Source organism: Vipera ursinii (assembly GCF_947247035.1).
Source record: "Vipera ursinii genome assembly, chromosome: 9".
NCBI lineage: Eukaryota > Metazoa > Chordata > Lepidosauria > Squamata > Viperidae > Vipera > Vipera ursinii.
Window position 1 is genome coordinate 6,895,705 of NC_139523.1, and position 15,992 is coordinate 6,911,696.

The window sequence follows — 15,992 nt, forward strand, 5'->3', positions numbered from 1 at the left end:
TGGCAGAAAAAGGCCCAGAAGGTCCCTTCCCTAATCGTTCATATGATCTATTCAATAGTTTTGCAGAGTGGGCTTTAGCCTGGCAAGATTCCTGTCTATAGGGAAGAAACAATGAAGAAACTAGATTCTTGTGCATAGGCTTGAGCAATAAATCTCCCTGAATTGCAGCTTAATGTACGGTCGTGATCCTTTGTGTCTCACAGAGAAGGGGAACAATAGAAAACCAGGCTGAGTAACTCACTGTGTCATTCTTGGTTCTTTGCACCTAAGATACCATGTCTGATGCTTTCTTTTATATACCACTTACACTTTTCAGATACGTCACTTGCCTCTTCTTATACCACATTGTAGTCATGCAGTTTGCTAGCAGCTTCCCTTGCGGAGCAATATTTATTATGATTAGCCACCCTTTTGTTCCCTGCCTACCTAGCAGTCTGTATCTTTCTTGTTCACATATACGGACAAGGCTCTGCTCCATCCTGCAGGAATCTTCTTTTATTCAATACTTCCCGCTTCACAATTTCTTGCAAGCCAAGCAAGGAATTAGATATGTGCAAATGAATGGTCCTTCTAGGAGCAGCATGACATTGTTGTTTATATCTTCCACTGTCACACAGTGGACTAACATGGCTGTAATGAGAGAAACAGCACCCCACCACCCAATATTTGTGGATGGTTGTCTGAAGCTAAATTATACTAAAACTAATAATATCTCTCTCTCTCTCTCTCTCTCTCTCTCTCTCTCTCTCTCTCTCTCTCTCTCTCTCTCTCTCTCCATCTCATCTCATCTCATCTCATCTCATCTCATCTCATCCAAGAATTAGAAATGTTATGGAACATGTGGCATGAAGACAAATATCTAATTCAATTGTGTGTGTAAACATTGACATCTCATGCATTAGTACAATTTCCATCTGAATTAGTACAATTATCATCTGAAGATTTTATGACTTTGTGAATTCTGGGAAATGAGGGTGAACGGGAGGCAGGGGCATCCGGTTTGTCCATCCCAGACCTCCCTGTGATCCCTCTTCTTTCAAACTGATTGGTTTTAGAAGCTGAAGAACAGCAGTGGCAGTACAAAGAATGTTTTCTATCCTGTTATTATTGGGCAGAAATGATCAGGAACAGGAAGCTTCAATTCAAAAAGATTTATTGCTCAAGCCTAAGCACAAGACTCCAGCCAAGTAAAGTTCAAATCTGAATCAGTGCCAGATAGGGGTCAGTGGAATTCAAGAGGGGTTGGACTTAGACCATTTGTGGCAATGTAAGGACTCTAAGCTGATGACACATTTAATTCCACCCCTAGCTCTTCCTGCTCTTCTTCTAAAGCTCTGGATACTGGATTCTTTTCTCTTGAAAAAACCACCTTTGAAGTCAACTCTAGTTTCAACCCCAAATGCCCTGCCCTTGATATTGATTGATTTGATTTGACATATGTAGCTGTCCATCTCACTTATGTGACTTTGGAAATAAATATGTAAGCAGTCACAGCCCTTTCTATGGTACCTTCAGATCTTACCTGAGAAGCTGCCCAACATGGTGGCTGTATTGTCCCCTCCATCAAAGACTTCAAGTGAATCCCAGTTCTGTTCTGTGACAAAACTGATCACTTGAATCTGGGAACAAAGAAAAGGCCAGAAGAGAGAGAGAGAAAAAAAATGATGGTGATGATGATGAAAGTAACAATTCCTATTAGTATTACTACTGTTAGTAGTAACATTCAGAATTAAAGGTTACCAGTACTGCTAACAGTACCATTCAATATGCAAACAGTAAACCAAGTGTAGTTCAATTTTTTGATGGTAGACTCACAAACTTTGCAAAACAAATTCTTTTCACACTTAATTTATCAGTGTAGAAATATCAGTCTGTCCACTTTATAGGAAAGGGCTTTGAAATGCACTGAAGAACATCTTGAGGCCTCTTCTTTGATGCAGTTTTAATTAATATGGGGTTCCATGTTTCATTGCTAACCCCATGGCAACTGAGATCCTGCCTTTGAATACATATGAAATCTCTCTGCCATCAGATATGGCTTAAGTCTGGTAGATAGGAACCTCAGAATTATAATGCAGAGGCTAACTAATCTCTCACAGCATACCCCAAACCTCTGAAATCTGTCAGTTATGCTCTCTGGGAAATGTTTCTCCCCCCCCCAGAGAAACCCAGTTAGGGAACTCAGTTTCAGACAGGCCAATCTAAGAGGTGAAATCCTTGATATAATCTCTCATCATACACACTTTCTTCTTGCAATGGGGATTTTTTTTTAGTGAAACGGCATGCTACATAAAACATTTTCCACTTAATTATGATATCTGCCCTTTAGCCAGGATGGCATTTGGGACAAATTATCCCATGGAAATGCAAAATGTGTTCTTCGCTGAAGGCAATAGAAAAAAAACCCAAACTGGGTTGTTTGGCAAGGTGGCAATAAATAACTGTTTCTGACATTTCCAGTTGTTTTCCTCCTTCATTTATCCTAAAGCCATTTTGTGAAAACTTTAACTCAAAACATAAACAAAACACAAAAGCCTGTAGAGTTCATCTCAACAAAATGCTAATAACCCCCCCCACACACACACACACAGAGCCTTTACAAATTGCTCCGGAGTCTACACAATTATCCAGCTTGTTTGATAATATATTAACGGGTTTATATAGCAAAGATTTTTAAAAGGAAGATAAAAACTAATGTAAAGTAAGAAAAAGTGTGGGGGGGGAGAAAGAAAAAAGAAGGGCAAAAGTGCAAGAGTGGAAAAAAGAAAAAGAGAAAAGAAATAATTATCCAACTTATAATGAATCCCATATAATAGAATCCAAAGCTGGTTTTATTCTCCTTTTCATTCCTCTTTCCTCACTTTTTTTTGCAGAAGGTTTTTTTTGGGGGGGGGGAACAGAGGGGGGAATTTTAAAGTTGTAATTCTAAGGCGATGTGCAGCATTTCAGCAATTGCAATGTATGTTTACTATCAGGGAGAATTGTTGCTTGGGAAATGAATACTTCATACAAAAAGTTCCAGCAAATGTACAGATTGTACAAAATCTCCTTGGTCAGATACAGCATACAATCCACTTCTCAGAATGCTTTTATTCTTACCAGCTCACCTGATTTGCCAAGATTAATTTGGAATACAAAACAGAAGTCAACGGAAGTCTAATACAATTCAGATGTTATATGCTCAGTTGGCCATTGTTAGAACACTCTGGTTACGTTTACAGCAACACAGAGTTACAGGCAACCATTTACCCCTTAGTCGCCCATGCTAAACTGTCAAGTCAGCCCAAATTGTTTGCAGAATTGCTGCACAGTTATATGGGGATCCTAGCACATCTTTCTAAAGATCAGGGCTAATAATAATAATAATAATAATAATAATAATAATAATAATAATAATAATAATAATAATAATAATAATAATAATAATCATCCTTTATTGTCACAGTACAACATGTGTACATTGAGATTAGCTGAGCCTCCCCCCGTGCTCTCTCCCCCCAACACACAGTGACAACAAACCCTCCATCCTACCACACCATGTGAACCTACTACACCACACACCGGCCTCCCAAGTCAATTCTGCATAAGATTATGTCCCATTTAAAAGCCTAACAGCCCACGGATAAAAGCTATTTTTCAGCCTGTTGGTACGGCTGGCTATATTCCTATATCTCCTACCGGATGGTAGGAGAGTAAATAGATACCGTCCAGGGTGTGAGTCATCCCTGAGAATCTTCCTCACTCTTCCAAGGCAACGAGCCCTGGCGAGGTCATCCAGTGGTGTCAGGGGACAGCCCACAATGTCTTGTGCTGTGCTCACTACCCTCTGTAATACTTTCCTGTCCGTGGCTGTCAGACCAGCATACCAAACCACAATACTATACGAGAGGACGCTCTCTATAGTAGACCGGTAAAAGAGGGTCATTAGCTGTTGTTCTACCCTGTTCTTCCGCAAGACCCTAAGAAAGTGAAGCCTCTGTTGGGCCTTTCTAGCCACCTGGGTTGTGTTAACTTTCCAGGTCAGATCTTCACAGAGGTAGACTGCCAGAAATTTAAAGGAGGAAACTCTCTCCACACAGTCCTCCCCGATGTGAAGTGGGGCAGGTTCCTCCTTTTTTCTCCGGAAGTCTAACACCATCTCTTTCATCTTGCTGATGTTTAGGTGCATGCTGGTTATGCTTGTAAGGACCTACTTCATCCCTGTACAAACAGATCAAACCCCTTTCTTCAAGGCTAGGTTTCTTTTTCCCCGGTTTAAGGTCTTGTATGACCCCAGACTGCTTAGTTCAGTTCAGTTTAATCTGGAAAGCTAGAAACTGAATTAATTTAGTAAAGAAGGTAAAGAAAGCAGCCTTGATTGTGCATACCAGTGCAAGATTTTCTTGAATTTTCCAGAAAGTTTTCATAAAGTCCTGGCCATCTTTCAGGGAGACATGTCATGCCATGATGACATCACACTAGTGATGCTTCAATTGCATCTCATTTCTCTGATGACATAATGACATGCATGGTATTGTTCCAAAGTTTGGAAAAAACTGGGATAGAATATGGAGAGAGAAGGAAACAGTATAGTTCTTCAAGAAGAGGAAGAAAAACTACATTCTCCTGAAATATATTTCTTTTTTGTTAATATCATTATTTTACCTTCAGTTCACGTGATCTATTAGCTTCTAAAGACATTCTAATTTAGATACTGCCTTCCAAGGAAACAGAGGGGGAAAAAGTATTAATAGCACGTTGTTTCTCCCAGTAACTCCTTCTCCACCTCCACTGAAATTAACAAATGAATGGAATAAATTATCGCCTTGATATCACAAGTGTCAAATGTTTTGCAATACGTTTAGCGGTTCTGCTAAAATGATCTTCCTTTTTTTTCTTCCATGCTATGCTGAGAGAAATACCTATAAAAAGGCATACATGTCTCAAGAAATCCAGGGCAAAACTAAGTAGAATTTTTTAAAAAAACAACAACGGATCTCTTAATCAATTTTGATACTTGCAAAGAAAATATGCCTTGTGAATTTGGAAACTGCAAAATGGTCCTGTTATGACGCTAATTGCTGCCTTCTCTTTTTCCAGGCTACTGAAGCAAAGCAGGATTTCCCCTCTCCAGCTTAAATACAGATATTCTAAAGAACTGCAATTGGTCCTGCAGTTGGATCAGACCAAATTATTCCTACTAAAAATCCAAGAATCTTAGCAACTTATCACCAATTTCCAAGAGCCAGTTCCCTCACTGTATAGAGAGCGAAATACATTTCATTTGAAAAAGCTTCATGCTGTACATGATGCTAGTAGTACACACTACTCTTCGAACTGTGTAGTCCTTGGCTAGAAAAGAGTTAATAAAAGTAATAGTATTATATATCCCACATTTCTCCAGAACAACTTTTCCCAACCTGAAGACCTCCAGATGAAGGGTTTTCACTCTCCTAATTGCCTAGTCAGTTATGAATGTGGAATCCTAGAGGACACCAAGCGGGGAAACTTCTGCTATCAGATTATTTCTTTCAGAGATGAAAGTATTTGCGGCTTTTATCTCAGACAAACCTTTCTGAAGGTTCCATGTTTTTCTTCAGGCATCGGCTTTCATGTTTAGCAGTCTTGGATGACCACTAGTACTCTCGCACATAGTTAAATAAAATAGCTTGAAGACAATACTGCACTCTTCCACCAAAAAAAAGAAAAAGAAAAAAGAAATGATGGAAGGTAAGGGGTAGAAATGACTTTGAAGATCAAGCCCATCCTACTCCCCAAGGCAGAAATTTAATACGGGTGGTCCTTGATTTATGAACCACAATTGGAACAATTGCTAAGCAAGGCAATTGTTTAGTGAGTTTCTGCCCAACTTTATAACCTTTTACCAAGCATTTTAAGCAAATCACTTAAGTGACTTTGGACTCCCCTATTGACTGTACTTGTCAGAAGCTGGCTGGGAAGGTCACAAATGGTGATCATGGGATCCCATGATGCTTCAACGATTGCAAATACCTGATGGTTGCCAAGTGCTCAAATTTTGATCACAGGACTGGTAAGTGCAGGGAATAGTCATAAATCACTTTTCGCAGTGCTGCTGTAACCTCGAACTGTCGCTAAATGAATGGTCATAAGTCAAGGACTACCTCTATGTCATTCCCAACATATGGTCTTGCGATCCTGCATGACTCTTCCAGGCAGTCTGTCCATTTTTGAACAGTTGCTATCCTTAGGAAAGTTTTTATATGTCCAATCAAAACCTAGTTCCTTGCAACTGAACTTATTGTTTCTTCTCCTGTTTTCTGAACAATTCTGCCCCATCTTTCAAGCAGATGCTATGTTTCTCCACAATCTTTTCTTCTTCAGGTTCAAATGCAGGTTTAACCATCCCTCATAGGTTTTTTTTCTAAGTCCCTTATGGTTTTGCTTGCTCTTCTGGACATACTTCTTCCGGACAGTGAGGACAATGAACCAGTGGAACAGAAGTTGCCTCCAGAAATCGTGGGCGCTCCATCACTGGAGGTTTTTAAGAAGAGGCTAGACAGTCACTTGTCTGAGATGGGATAGGTTCTCCTGCTTGAGCAGGGGGCTGGACTAGAAGACCTCCAAGGTCCCTTCCAGCTCTATTCTATTCTATTCCATCCTTTTTAAAATATGATGAAAAATTCTAGGTGTGATCTGACCAATGCAGAACAAAGAGGATCAGAGTCAAGTGAACTTCACCTCTTCTGATACAGCTTGGAATTGACCCCAGAACTTTTCACACTGTACTCCACAACATGGTCCACCCTCCCCAATATTTATGCCTTTACTTTTTTTCCTACCAAAACATAAAATTTGCTGTCCATTTTTATTTTAATTCAATGTTCTGCTTTCTGCCCAGTGTTTCAGATTATCAAGATTCTCCTGAATCTTCATCCTCTCCTGTTCCATCCCATCCCATCCTTCCATACCGGATAATCTGATAATTATATTTTCACATCCTTCACCTAAGACATAAATCTCTTAGTTGTCACAGAGCTTCTAGTCAACCAGCTCAATGCAAAACCATTTGCATGCAACTGTCAGATAGGATGTTTAAACATATGCCCTGTTGTAAGCAAGGAGTCAGATCCATCTGGGAGAGGTCCTTGCTTGTCATAGAACAGCCGTCCCCAACCCCCAGTCCATGGATCAGTACCGTGCCATGGCATACCAGCAACCGGTCCGCACAAACAAGCGAAGCCCCATCCATGGGATGCAGGCAGCACACAAAACCACGCACTCTCCGGTCCGTGGAAAAACCTCTTTCCATATAACTGATCCCTGGTGCCCAAAAGGTTGGGGAACTCTGCCATAGAAGACATGAAATATTGAGCTGTTCTTGACTGGGCAGCCTCAAATCCTTCAGGACAAGGAGTTGAACATTATCCAGTGACATGTCTGGTTAGTTTAGGAAGAGAGGCAGCAGGGTAGGTACTTCTGTTAACTAAGAGTATCTCCAATTCTCCCAATTACCTGAGCACAGTGGTGTTCATCAGTGCTTTAAAAACTGGCAGACCGCTGCACAGACTGCTTGGTCAGAGAGCAAGAATTTCAATCCTACACTTTGCTTTCCATCTTCAAATCTGAGCTAGCTGGGCCATCAAAAGAAGAACCCTGCTATCAGATTTTGCATCTGATAAAGTGAGCTGTATAGCTCATGCCCTTTAACAAAATTTCTATTAGCCAGAGAAGATGCTATCAGATCCTTTCTGATTCTCTGGTTGCTATAGACATAGCCCTCCACCTTCAATGTCTTCTGTGAAATAGTCTCCTTAACACTTGAGACATCAGTGCTTTCATACAGAATTAAATCCTGGACAGTAGTTTTATCAATAACTAGGCTAGCAGGGGGAAAAAATAGATTTGAAGACCAACATCTTGACTTCTTGGCTAGGCTACAAGCTGAAAGAAAGAGAGAGCAGTCTTTGTTCAAATCCTTTCTTCCCGATCCGGGCTGGCTTGTCAACCTAGCCATTCTTCAGAGCCATGCTTACTTGAATTCCAGCTCCTTCAGGGACAGTTATTTTCCACACACAGTTGAGGCTGTTCAAGTAGGGCTCAGGGAATCCAGGGGACAAAATGGTGCCTTTTCGCTCTGTTAAGTTTCCACCACAAGGCACTGAAATAGACAACAAAGTCTGTGTTACATCAACAGTACTTGAGACTGAAATCATTCTACTCATGAATGGCAGTTAGCTACCTATTTCTACTCCCCAGAATTATTATCCAATTATTCTCACAAATGCCTAGCCTCCCCCCACCCTAAAACCTAAGGGCAGGTTTTGATTTTTGCCGCACAAGTTGCCATCATATTCAAAAAAGCCGAAAGACAATCCACAACTTCCGCTCACCTCCGCATCTTTTGCAGTCAGAAATGACCACTGTTCTTCTGACTAACAGTTGCCGCTTCATGTCGTGGTCCTCCTGCTGCACGTAACCCAGGTACCATAACCTGCCTTTCCACTTTGAAGAAGACAACTTTCCACATACTGCTTTTGCTACAGGGACACTCCCTTGTTTGGAGATAAAAGTCTGGAAGTGCTAGTTAAGACCAACAAAGATGCTTCCAGACTTTCAGATTTTTGGCTACTGTAGACTAGCATAGTTCTCCTTCTATATCGTTTGAATATAACAGGGAAGGGGAGGTAGGGCACGTTATGGGTCCCATTGATTAGGGATGTACATCTAATGGAACAAAATAAATTTCTTGATGGTGGCCCCTTCTTTATTGAACATTATTCTCCCAATGTATAATTGCCCTCCCCCCGCATCCTGTTGCTTTCTCAAAGACATGGTTTTGTCAACGGGCCTGGGTATTATGAATGAAGCCGGTTAAGTGCTGATTTGATTTTACTGCTGTTGCCATGGTGGTGTTTTTTTAATGGGTTTTTATTATGTGGTGGATTTTTTAAAAAATATTGTAAGCCATTCGGAGTCACCTAGGTGTGGCTTGGGCAGCTATATTAATTTGTTTAATAAATAAATAACTTCAGGCAGGATTTGTATCCTATGGAAAATCCTGCAGCCAAGACAGGGAATGATCAGACTCTGAGATGTGCATCAAATTCCTCATGAATCCTTTCTGGATGACTTTGAATGCAATATAAGAAAAGGAGAATATGCTGAAAGAACATTCCCCATTTCTTTCCTGCAGGATCTACATATGATCTCAGCCGTTTCCCACGGCCGTTTCCCAACACCGAGTCCTGCCTACCGTTTTCCCTGACACAAGTCTCTCTGGAAAGGAAACCATTCCCAAGATAAAAGATGCAAATTATCCGAAATGAAATGAGCTCCCCCCCCTGCATAATTTATTTGGCTCCATGATTTAACAAAATGTATTTTAATTTCTGCTAGCCTTGAGGAGGGGGAAGGAAAGATGCAGGACCCTGAACTCACAAGAAATGTTTCTCCACCAATCCCAGGATGACTCTATCAGGAGGGCTCATCTAAATCATTCTGAGGAAATCTCTGCAGCCACAGGGGTTAGAAATTTGCTTTTATATGTGCAAATGTATTGCCACTATTGTCAGAAAAGGTAATTCTGCAAATACCAAATAACCTTGCATATACCTGTATTAGAAGTTACACTGGAACTAGTACAACAACCATTTGGAGAACATGCGTGAGGACAATATATTCATGAGGGATGCATTTAGAAAGGATTTCTACTGTTCCAAGTGGAGTTGGGAAATCTCAGACCATTAAACAAGAACAGCCCCACCCTTCTTTGCCTTCGCCTTTGCTGTAAAGTAGTCTTTCTCAACTTTGGCAACTTTGAGATGTGTACACTTCAACTCTCCCAGAATGCCATAGCCAGCCAGATCCAATGCTGCTCAACTTTTTTTCCAAGATCACCAAAGTTCTTTAGTTTCTCCCATTGGTTGAGTCATCGCTCTAAAGCAGGGGTCTTCAAACTTGGTCCTTTTATGACTTGTGGACTTCAACTCCCAGAATTCCTCAGCCAGACATGCCAAGTCTGAAGACCCCTGCTCTAAAGCAATGTCTCTCACCTTGGCAACTTTAAGATGTGTGTACTTTAATTCCCAGAAAAGAACAGTGAGGAACACTGTTCTAAAGTCTGTTATAATATATACATATTAGTCCAGTCCTTGGCAGATACATACCAAGACAAGTAGGCACCGAAGAGTTCCACTGGGCAAGAGTTCCAGGCATCGTCAAGCATTCAATGCTGTGGGACCCTTTGAGGGCATATCCAGCATTACACTCAAACTGGATCACAGCCCCCACCGAGAAATCGCTGCCAATCCGTCTCCCGTAGCGGGGTTCTGGCACAGAACTGCACTGGGTGGCACTGGTTCGTGGAACCGCTTCAAAAGACAGAGAAAAGAGAACAGTGTGGAGCAGGATAGCTATCGAACCCAATGGAAAGCTTGTTCCTTGAGCTTGGCTTTCAAGCTCTTAAAATAAGCCCGGGTGAACCATATACTCCAAAACTGTCCTGGTGTTGAGGCCTGTGTGGAAAGTGTCTTTATCATTATTTTCAGGCAAGCTAGTGAAACATGGCCTTCAGCAAAACTCCCAGAGGCAAAACATAGGGAGCGTCATATGATAAATAGCAAAGGTTATTAGAAAAACTACTATCAATATCTAAAAGATGAAGTCCTTATTTCTCCCATCTTTTTCTGGTTGTTTTTTTTTAAAGGGAAGATCAGTCCATTCCAGAAATAAAACATCAGGACCTTTTTCAGTTTAAATTTAGTGCTGAATCTAAGTGATACTATGGAGAACATAAATGTAACAAAGAGTCCTGTGTTTATTTATGTTTTAAATTATTTATTTATTTATTTATTTATTTATTTATTTATTTATTTATTTATTATTTATTATTTATTATTACATTTATATACCGCCCTTTCCCGAAAGGACTCAGGGCGGTTTACAGGGTGATTAAAAAAACCAAGATACAAAAGTTAAAAACAAATTTAAAAAAATTATATTAAGCACATTAGAGGCTTGGTAAGCAGATGCTTTTGTACAGGAGCTAAAAGTTAGAAGTCAGCTAGGACATCACCTATAATGCAAATAGTATCTAAAATAATTCCTTCCCAGGACCAGATTTTCTTGAGTTTTTTTCTTTGCCTATTTTATCTGCTGTTTATCAATTTCATTGGTCAATAATGGCACAGAAACAGATGATAGGTAGGTAATGATTGATTCTGCCATAAAAAAACCCCATGAGGTGGATAAGAGGTGGGGTGCGGAGGCTTAGGCCTATGGAAAGGGTAGATGGATACAGACATTTGTCCACACACAAGAGGCAAAATATTCAGAGTTCAAAATAAGCATTTCAGTTGTTCTGACTGCAGAATGAAATATCCATCTTGAAAGTTTACCTCAAATTTCAGGATAAAACTGTGCACTTTGTGCTGCTTTAAGTAATATGATTCTCAAATTTGACTTTTTTAGAGAAAAAATCCAGAATTGCAGTAGTCAATAAAGTTGCAGAAACAGATTTTAGTCTAATGCTGTTGCTGCAGAGAGTGGACATTGTGTGAGTGTGTGTGTGTGTGTGTGTGTGTGTGTGTGTGTGTGTGAGAGAGAGAGAGAGAGAGAGAGAGAGAGAGAGAGAGAGAGAGAGAGAGAGAGAGCATTAGTCAAGTACATCCTTATTATTTAGACTAGTTCTTTCTGTAGAGAGACATAAGTTAGAAATTAGAGATAGATTTGAAACTGAGATTCATTTAGAATCAACTACTCCTGGCCCAGGCAACTTCCCTCATATGTAATTCCCTATATTTAGTAAATATTGTGGATTTTCTTGGCAAGTAAAACCATGCTTGCCTCCTCTCAGCTGGTTAGGGCGCATTTTTGATCCCTTGTCAAGAAGAAGGCATTCCGTGAGCTTCTCACTCATTGTAGAATCAGGTCTTCTGTGCCACCCAATTAACCGGAGGCAGATTACAAGATGGATTACAAAGGTATCCCTTTGGTCAGGGTGGCCATAACACAGGATTAATCAGATCAGGCAACACTTATTTAATGATGCATCTAAAGAAAGAGTCTTTGTGGACAGGCGACACAGTGATACGTATATGCTCAAGTGTAGATGTTGTCTTATGGAACATTTACTAGATGTTTTTTCCCCTCCCCCTCAAGTCAGCAACCCAAGAAGTGTGTCTTTGCTGCTGCTTTATTATTTATAAGTGGCTTTCAAGTAAATCCATTGCTGTTACTTCTTGGCTGGACTCAGTTCCCAGCTGTTTGCAGAGACAATGATGCACAACCTGTTTTTAGCCTCAACTGTTTGCAATGTAGTTGCTTAAAAACAAAACAAAACAAAACAACAACACCCCCCAAAATAACAACCATCCCTCTGGCCAATATTGGCTGGAAGATACAGTAGGTTGAGTTCGGCACAGATTACATTTGTGACTCTAAGACAAAAGCAGAGCAGGAAACTTGCAGCTATTCTTTCTGGATTTGAAGCATTCTGTGTTATGTTCCACTGCGATGCAGCCCACTTAGAGCTTTCTGAGATCATGTCCAAGTGATACTGTCTTGTTCCAAAGTCAAAAACTGTCTTCTCCCCCTTTCTTTTGCAACCACTACCTTGTATGTACAGGTAGTCTCCAACTCACAACCAAAATTGGGACCAGAATTTCCCTTGCCAAGCAAAGCAGTTGTTAAGTGAGTCACAGCCAATCTTACCAGCTTTTTTGGCAAACGGTTGTTAAGAAAAATCACTGCAGTTCTGAAGTGAATCTTGCACTCATTAAGTGAATGTGGCTTCCTCCCCCTTGATTTTGCTTGTCGGGAGCTGGTTGGGAAAGTCGCAAATGGCAATCGTGTGATCCCAAGACACAGCAGCCATCATAAATACATACCAGTTGCCAGGCGCCCGAATTTTGATCACATGTTATGGTCTGAAATGGTCATCAGTGTGAGGACCGATCATGTCACTTTTTTTCAGTGCTGTTGTAACCTTGAACGGTACTTAAAGGAATGGTTTGTATGTCAAGGAGTATCTGCATGCCCAAACCAAAGTGATACATTTGCTGTGCATCGTAAAGACTTGAGGACCATTTGGATGAAATAGAGATGAATCTGATGTGAGTGTAAGAAAGACAGGCATAGGAACTAGGAAACGCCTGTTTGCATGTCAATTTCTTATAGAAAGGCAATCAGCAAGAACTGTAGGGGTGGGGGCTTGCAATTACATTTAGGAGGGAAGGAGGAAATTCTCGTTTGACTTCTTCAATGTCTAGTTAAATCATTAAAAATTGCTATCAAAATATGCTCTCCAAAACAGGCTGGGTGTTGATTGAATGGATCTCTGATTAGACAGACAAAGCATCAAAAGGTATCCAAGCTGAGCTCCTCTGCGGTGGCTCACACTTTGCTCTGAATCAAACTCCCCCACACTTCCAAGGGGCAACTCTGATGCTGAGGTCCTTCTGGAGAATCACTCTCAAGGGCCTTTTTCTTTATCCCCTCTGGAGGACATCACACATACCAGATGGTGTCATTTATTAGGAGTTTCCATTGAAGCCTTTGAAAAACATCCCGGGGAACAAAAATCTATGAAAAAGTAAAGCTCGTTCAAAGAATCTAAAAGTAGCATTTCAAGAGAGGCTTTTGGTGGAAACCCAGAAAGGCACTTTGCGCATGTACTCACAAAGGCAGCCTATTTAGGAGGGAAAGAGGAGGTGTGGGGGGCAGTCTCTGGATATTTTCCACTTGAAGAAAAAAAGCAGTGCAGCTATGGTCACTAGGGTGGCTACTGGCATTTGGAACTTCCTGAAGTGCTGGCTTGTTTAGAGCTGAGGGTGGCTGTCTTTGCTTTCTTTGCACAAGAGCTCACTGTCAGTTCTCAAGTGGGAGTCACAGAACCACTAAACCACAGAACTGGAAGGAACATCTTAACTCATGTAGTCCATTGCCTTCTCAATGCTTGATTACTGTCAGGCTCAGCCAAGCATCCAGAATTTTCAGTTCTGTACCTGCTTACATACAGTAGACAGACTCTTGCCAGACTAAACCTATAGGGATTTACCCTGGGGGTGGCTATCCATATGCTCTGAATCCTATCCATGAGGCTGCGATGCTGGATGTCTCCTTCCTGGGAAACTGCCTTCTACTTCACTGTGGTCCATTATACCTGCACTCCTTCCATTGACACCATCTCTCACAATCAGGCCCAGAACCTTTGACATATGACCATCCGGTCTGTGCTTTGAAGATATATAACAAGCGATATGCAATGGGATTTCGGACAATATCTGGGAGAATCAAAACTTCTATTCCTGTGGCCCAAAAGACCCGGTGAGACTTTGGGGGAAGGCATTCCACAGAAGGAATATTTTTTCCCATCGTTGCCTGTTTCATTGCCTCTAATGAAATTATTGTTAGAATCATATAGATATTATGTGTAATATGATGTAATATAGACATTATTACATTGGTCTTTCTCTGTCACACATCAAAAACATTTCAGAAGCAGTAGAATGCAGTTTCTGAGATCTGCAAGTAGGCATCGCACATTGCCCAGAGGCTCATACAGCCAGAAGAAAGGCACTACCTGGTTCTTCTAATTTGGCTCATGTTTCGTTTGATGCTAGATTTTTTTTTTTTGGAGAATTCTACTAGCTATGGAGTGTCTAATCTTTTTCTACTTAAAATTTTGACCATGTACTCTTACCACATGGCTGTCAGGAGAAGATGCTGGCTCACTCACAAAATTGCTTCAGTGGATGACATAAACATGTACCAACGTCTACTGACCTCAATATTACTTGCTAGCCCTTCTAGCTCTTCTAACATACTACGCTACATCCCTGCTTGCCATTTGGTGGCTATCAACGACTTTGGAAATGAAGACGGCGATGGAAGTTGGTTTGTTCCTCACCTAAGCATTGACATTACTGTTGTTATCTCATCAAAATGTAGAAATCAAGAAGCTGGTGGGTGCTAAAGGAGGTCACTGGCCACTGTCAACCCTGAGTGTCAGAATCCATTTATATCATATTCATAAATGGAATGTTTCAAACATATCCCATGGATTCTGCCATCTCCCGAAGAGAAGAGGATAGATGTGTATTGAACCGGCAATAGGCATTTCAAAGGAAAAGAGAAGCCTTTTGAACTGGGGAAACAAAAGGGGGGGCTAGCATCTGGCTTTTGTCACGGAAGACAGCAATAAACAAAAGGGTCCTAACTTCCTTTTTCCCACGAGATGGATGATACGAGAGGAAGGATGGGGGGACTGACCAAATGGGGATTAAGGGGGGGTTAAACCGGGAACTCTTTATAAGGATTTACATCGAGGAACCATTAAGCCCTGTCTCATTTCCTACAACCAAGCATGTCATAGTAAAGATTTCTTTTGGACTAAAAACCTGACTCCAAGAGTTTTTGTCTTCCTAAGACGTGGTTTGGGGTGGGTCCTGACACTGAGTCTCAAGAGAGATGGAACAATTTCAACACAGACCTAGTTCTGGACCCACAATTCTTTTCCAGACAGGTGGTTTCTGGAAAGACAATTCGCTTGGTGTAATGGAGAACTACTCAAATAGTTTCCACTTGTTCTGAGGACTCCGTAGTTTCTTATTTATATTACAAAGGGCTATAATTTTATAAATGAGGAGCATGGATGGATCTTTACGGCATTTTTTTTAAGACTAGCAAAGTAAATCAGTGGGATCTGTAATAAAGTTCTGCTGAGTTCTCATATCTAACAAACTGACCAAGCTGATTTTTGGATTTTTTTATTATTATTTCATTCCTCTTCGACTGAATTTCCATTCCAATTCTACCAGACATTGCCTAAATTCAGATTAAACACTAAGACACAAACTCTGATTAGCAAAATTCAAGCGCTTTCTTCACTTGAACACGCACTGTGTAAACAGGGGGGAATGTCAGGAGAGGGTGAGGAATAAAAGGAAAAAAATGATGCAAGAAGATTTTATGTCTGAACTCAGAAGAGTTCTGAGTTTACATCTAAAGTCACTGTAAATTGCAGGATGGCA

The 15,992-nt window shown here is 40.8% G+C and overlaps 1 protein-coding gene across 1 annotated transcript in view; it reads right to left on the bottom strand.

Annotated features, from left to right (window-relative positions):
• Positions 1 to 15,992, bottom strand: part of CSMD2 (CUB and Sushi multiple domains 2) — a gene marked incomplete at both ends in the record, with an annotated part of 607,174 nt that overhangs the window by 107,633 nt on the left and 483,549 nt on the right. The window contains 3 exons of the mRNA XM_083370102.1: positions 1,523 to 1,619; positions 7,995 to 8,119; positions 10,128 to 10,331. Coding sequence (XP_083226228.1) covers positions 1,523 to 1,619; positions 7,995 to 8,119; positions 10,128 to 10,331 — 426 coding nt within the window. The remainder of the gene's footprint in view (positions 1 to 1,522; positions 1,620 to 7,994; positions 8,120 to 10,127; positions 10,332 to 15,992) is intronic.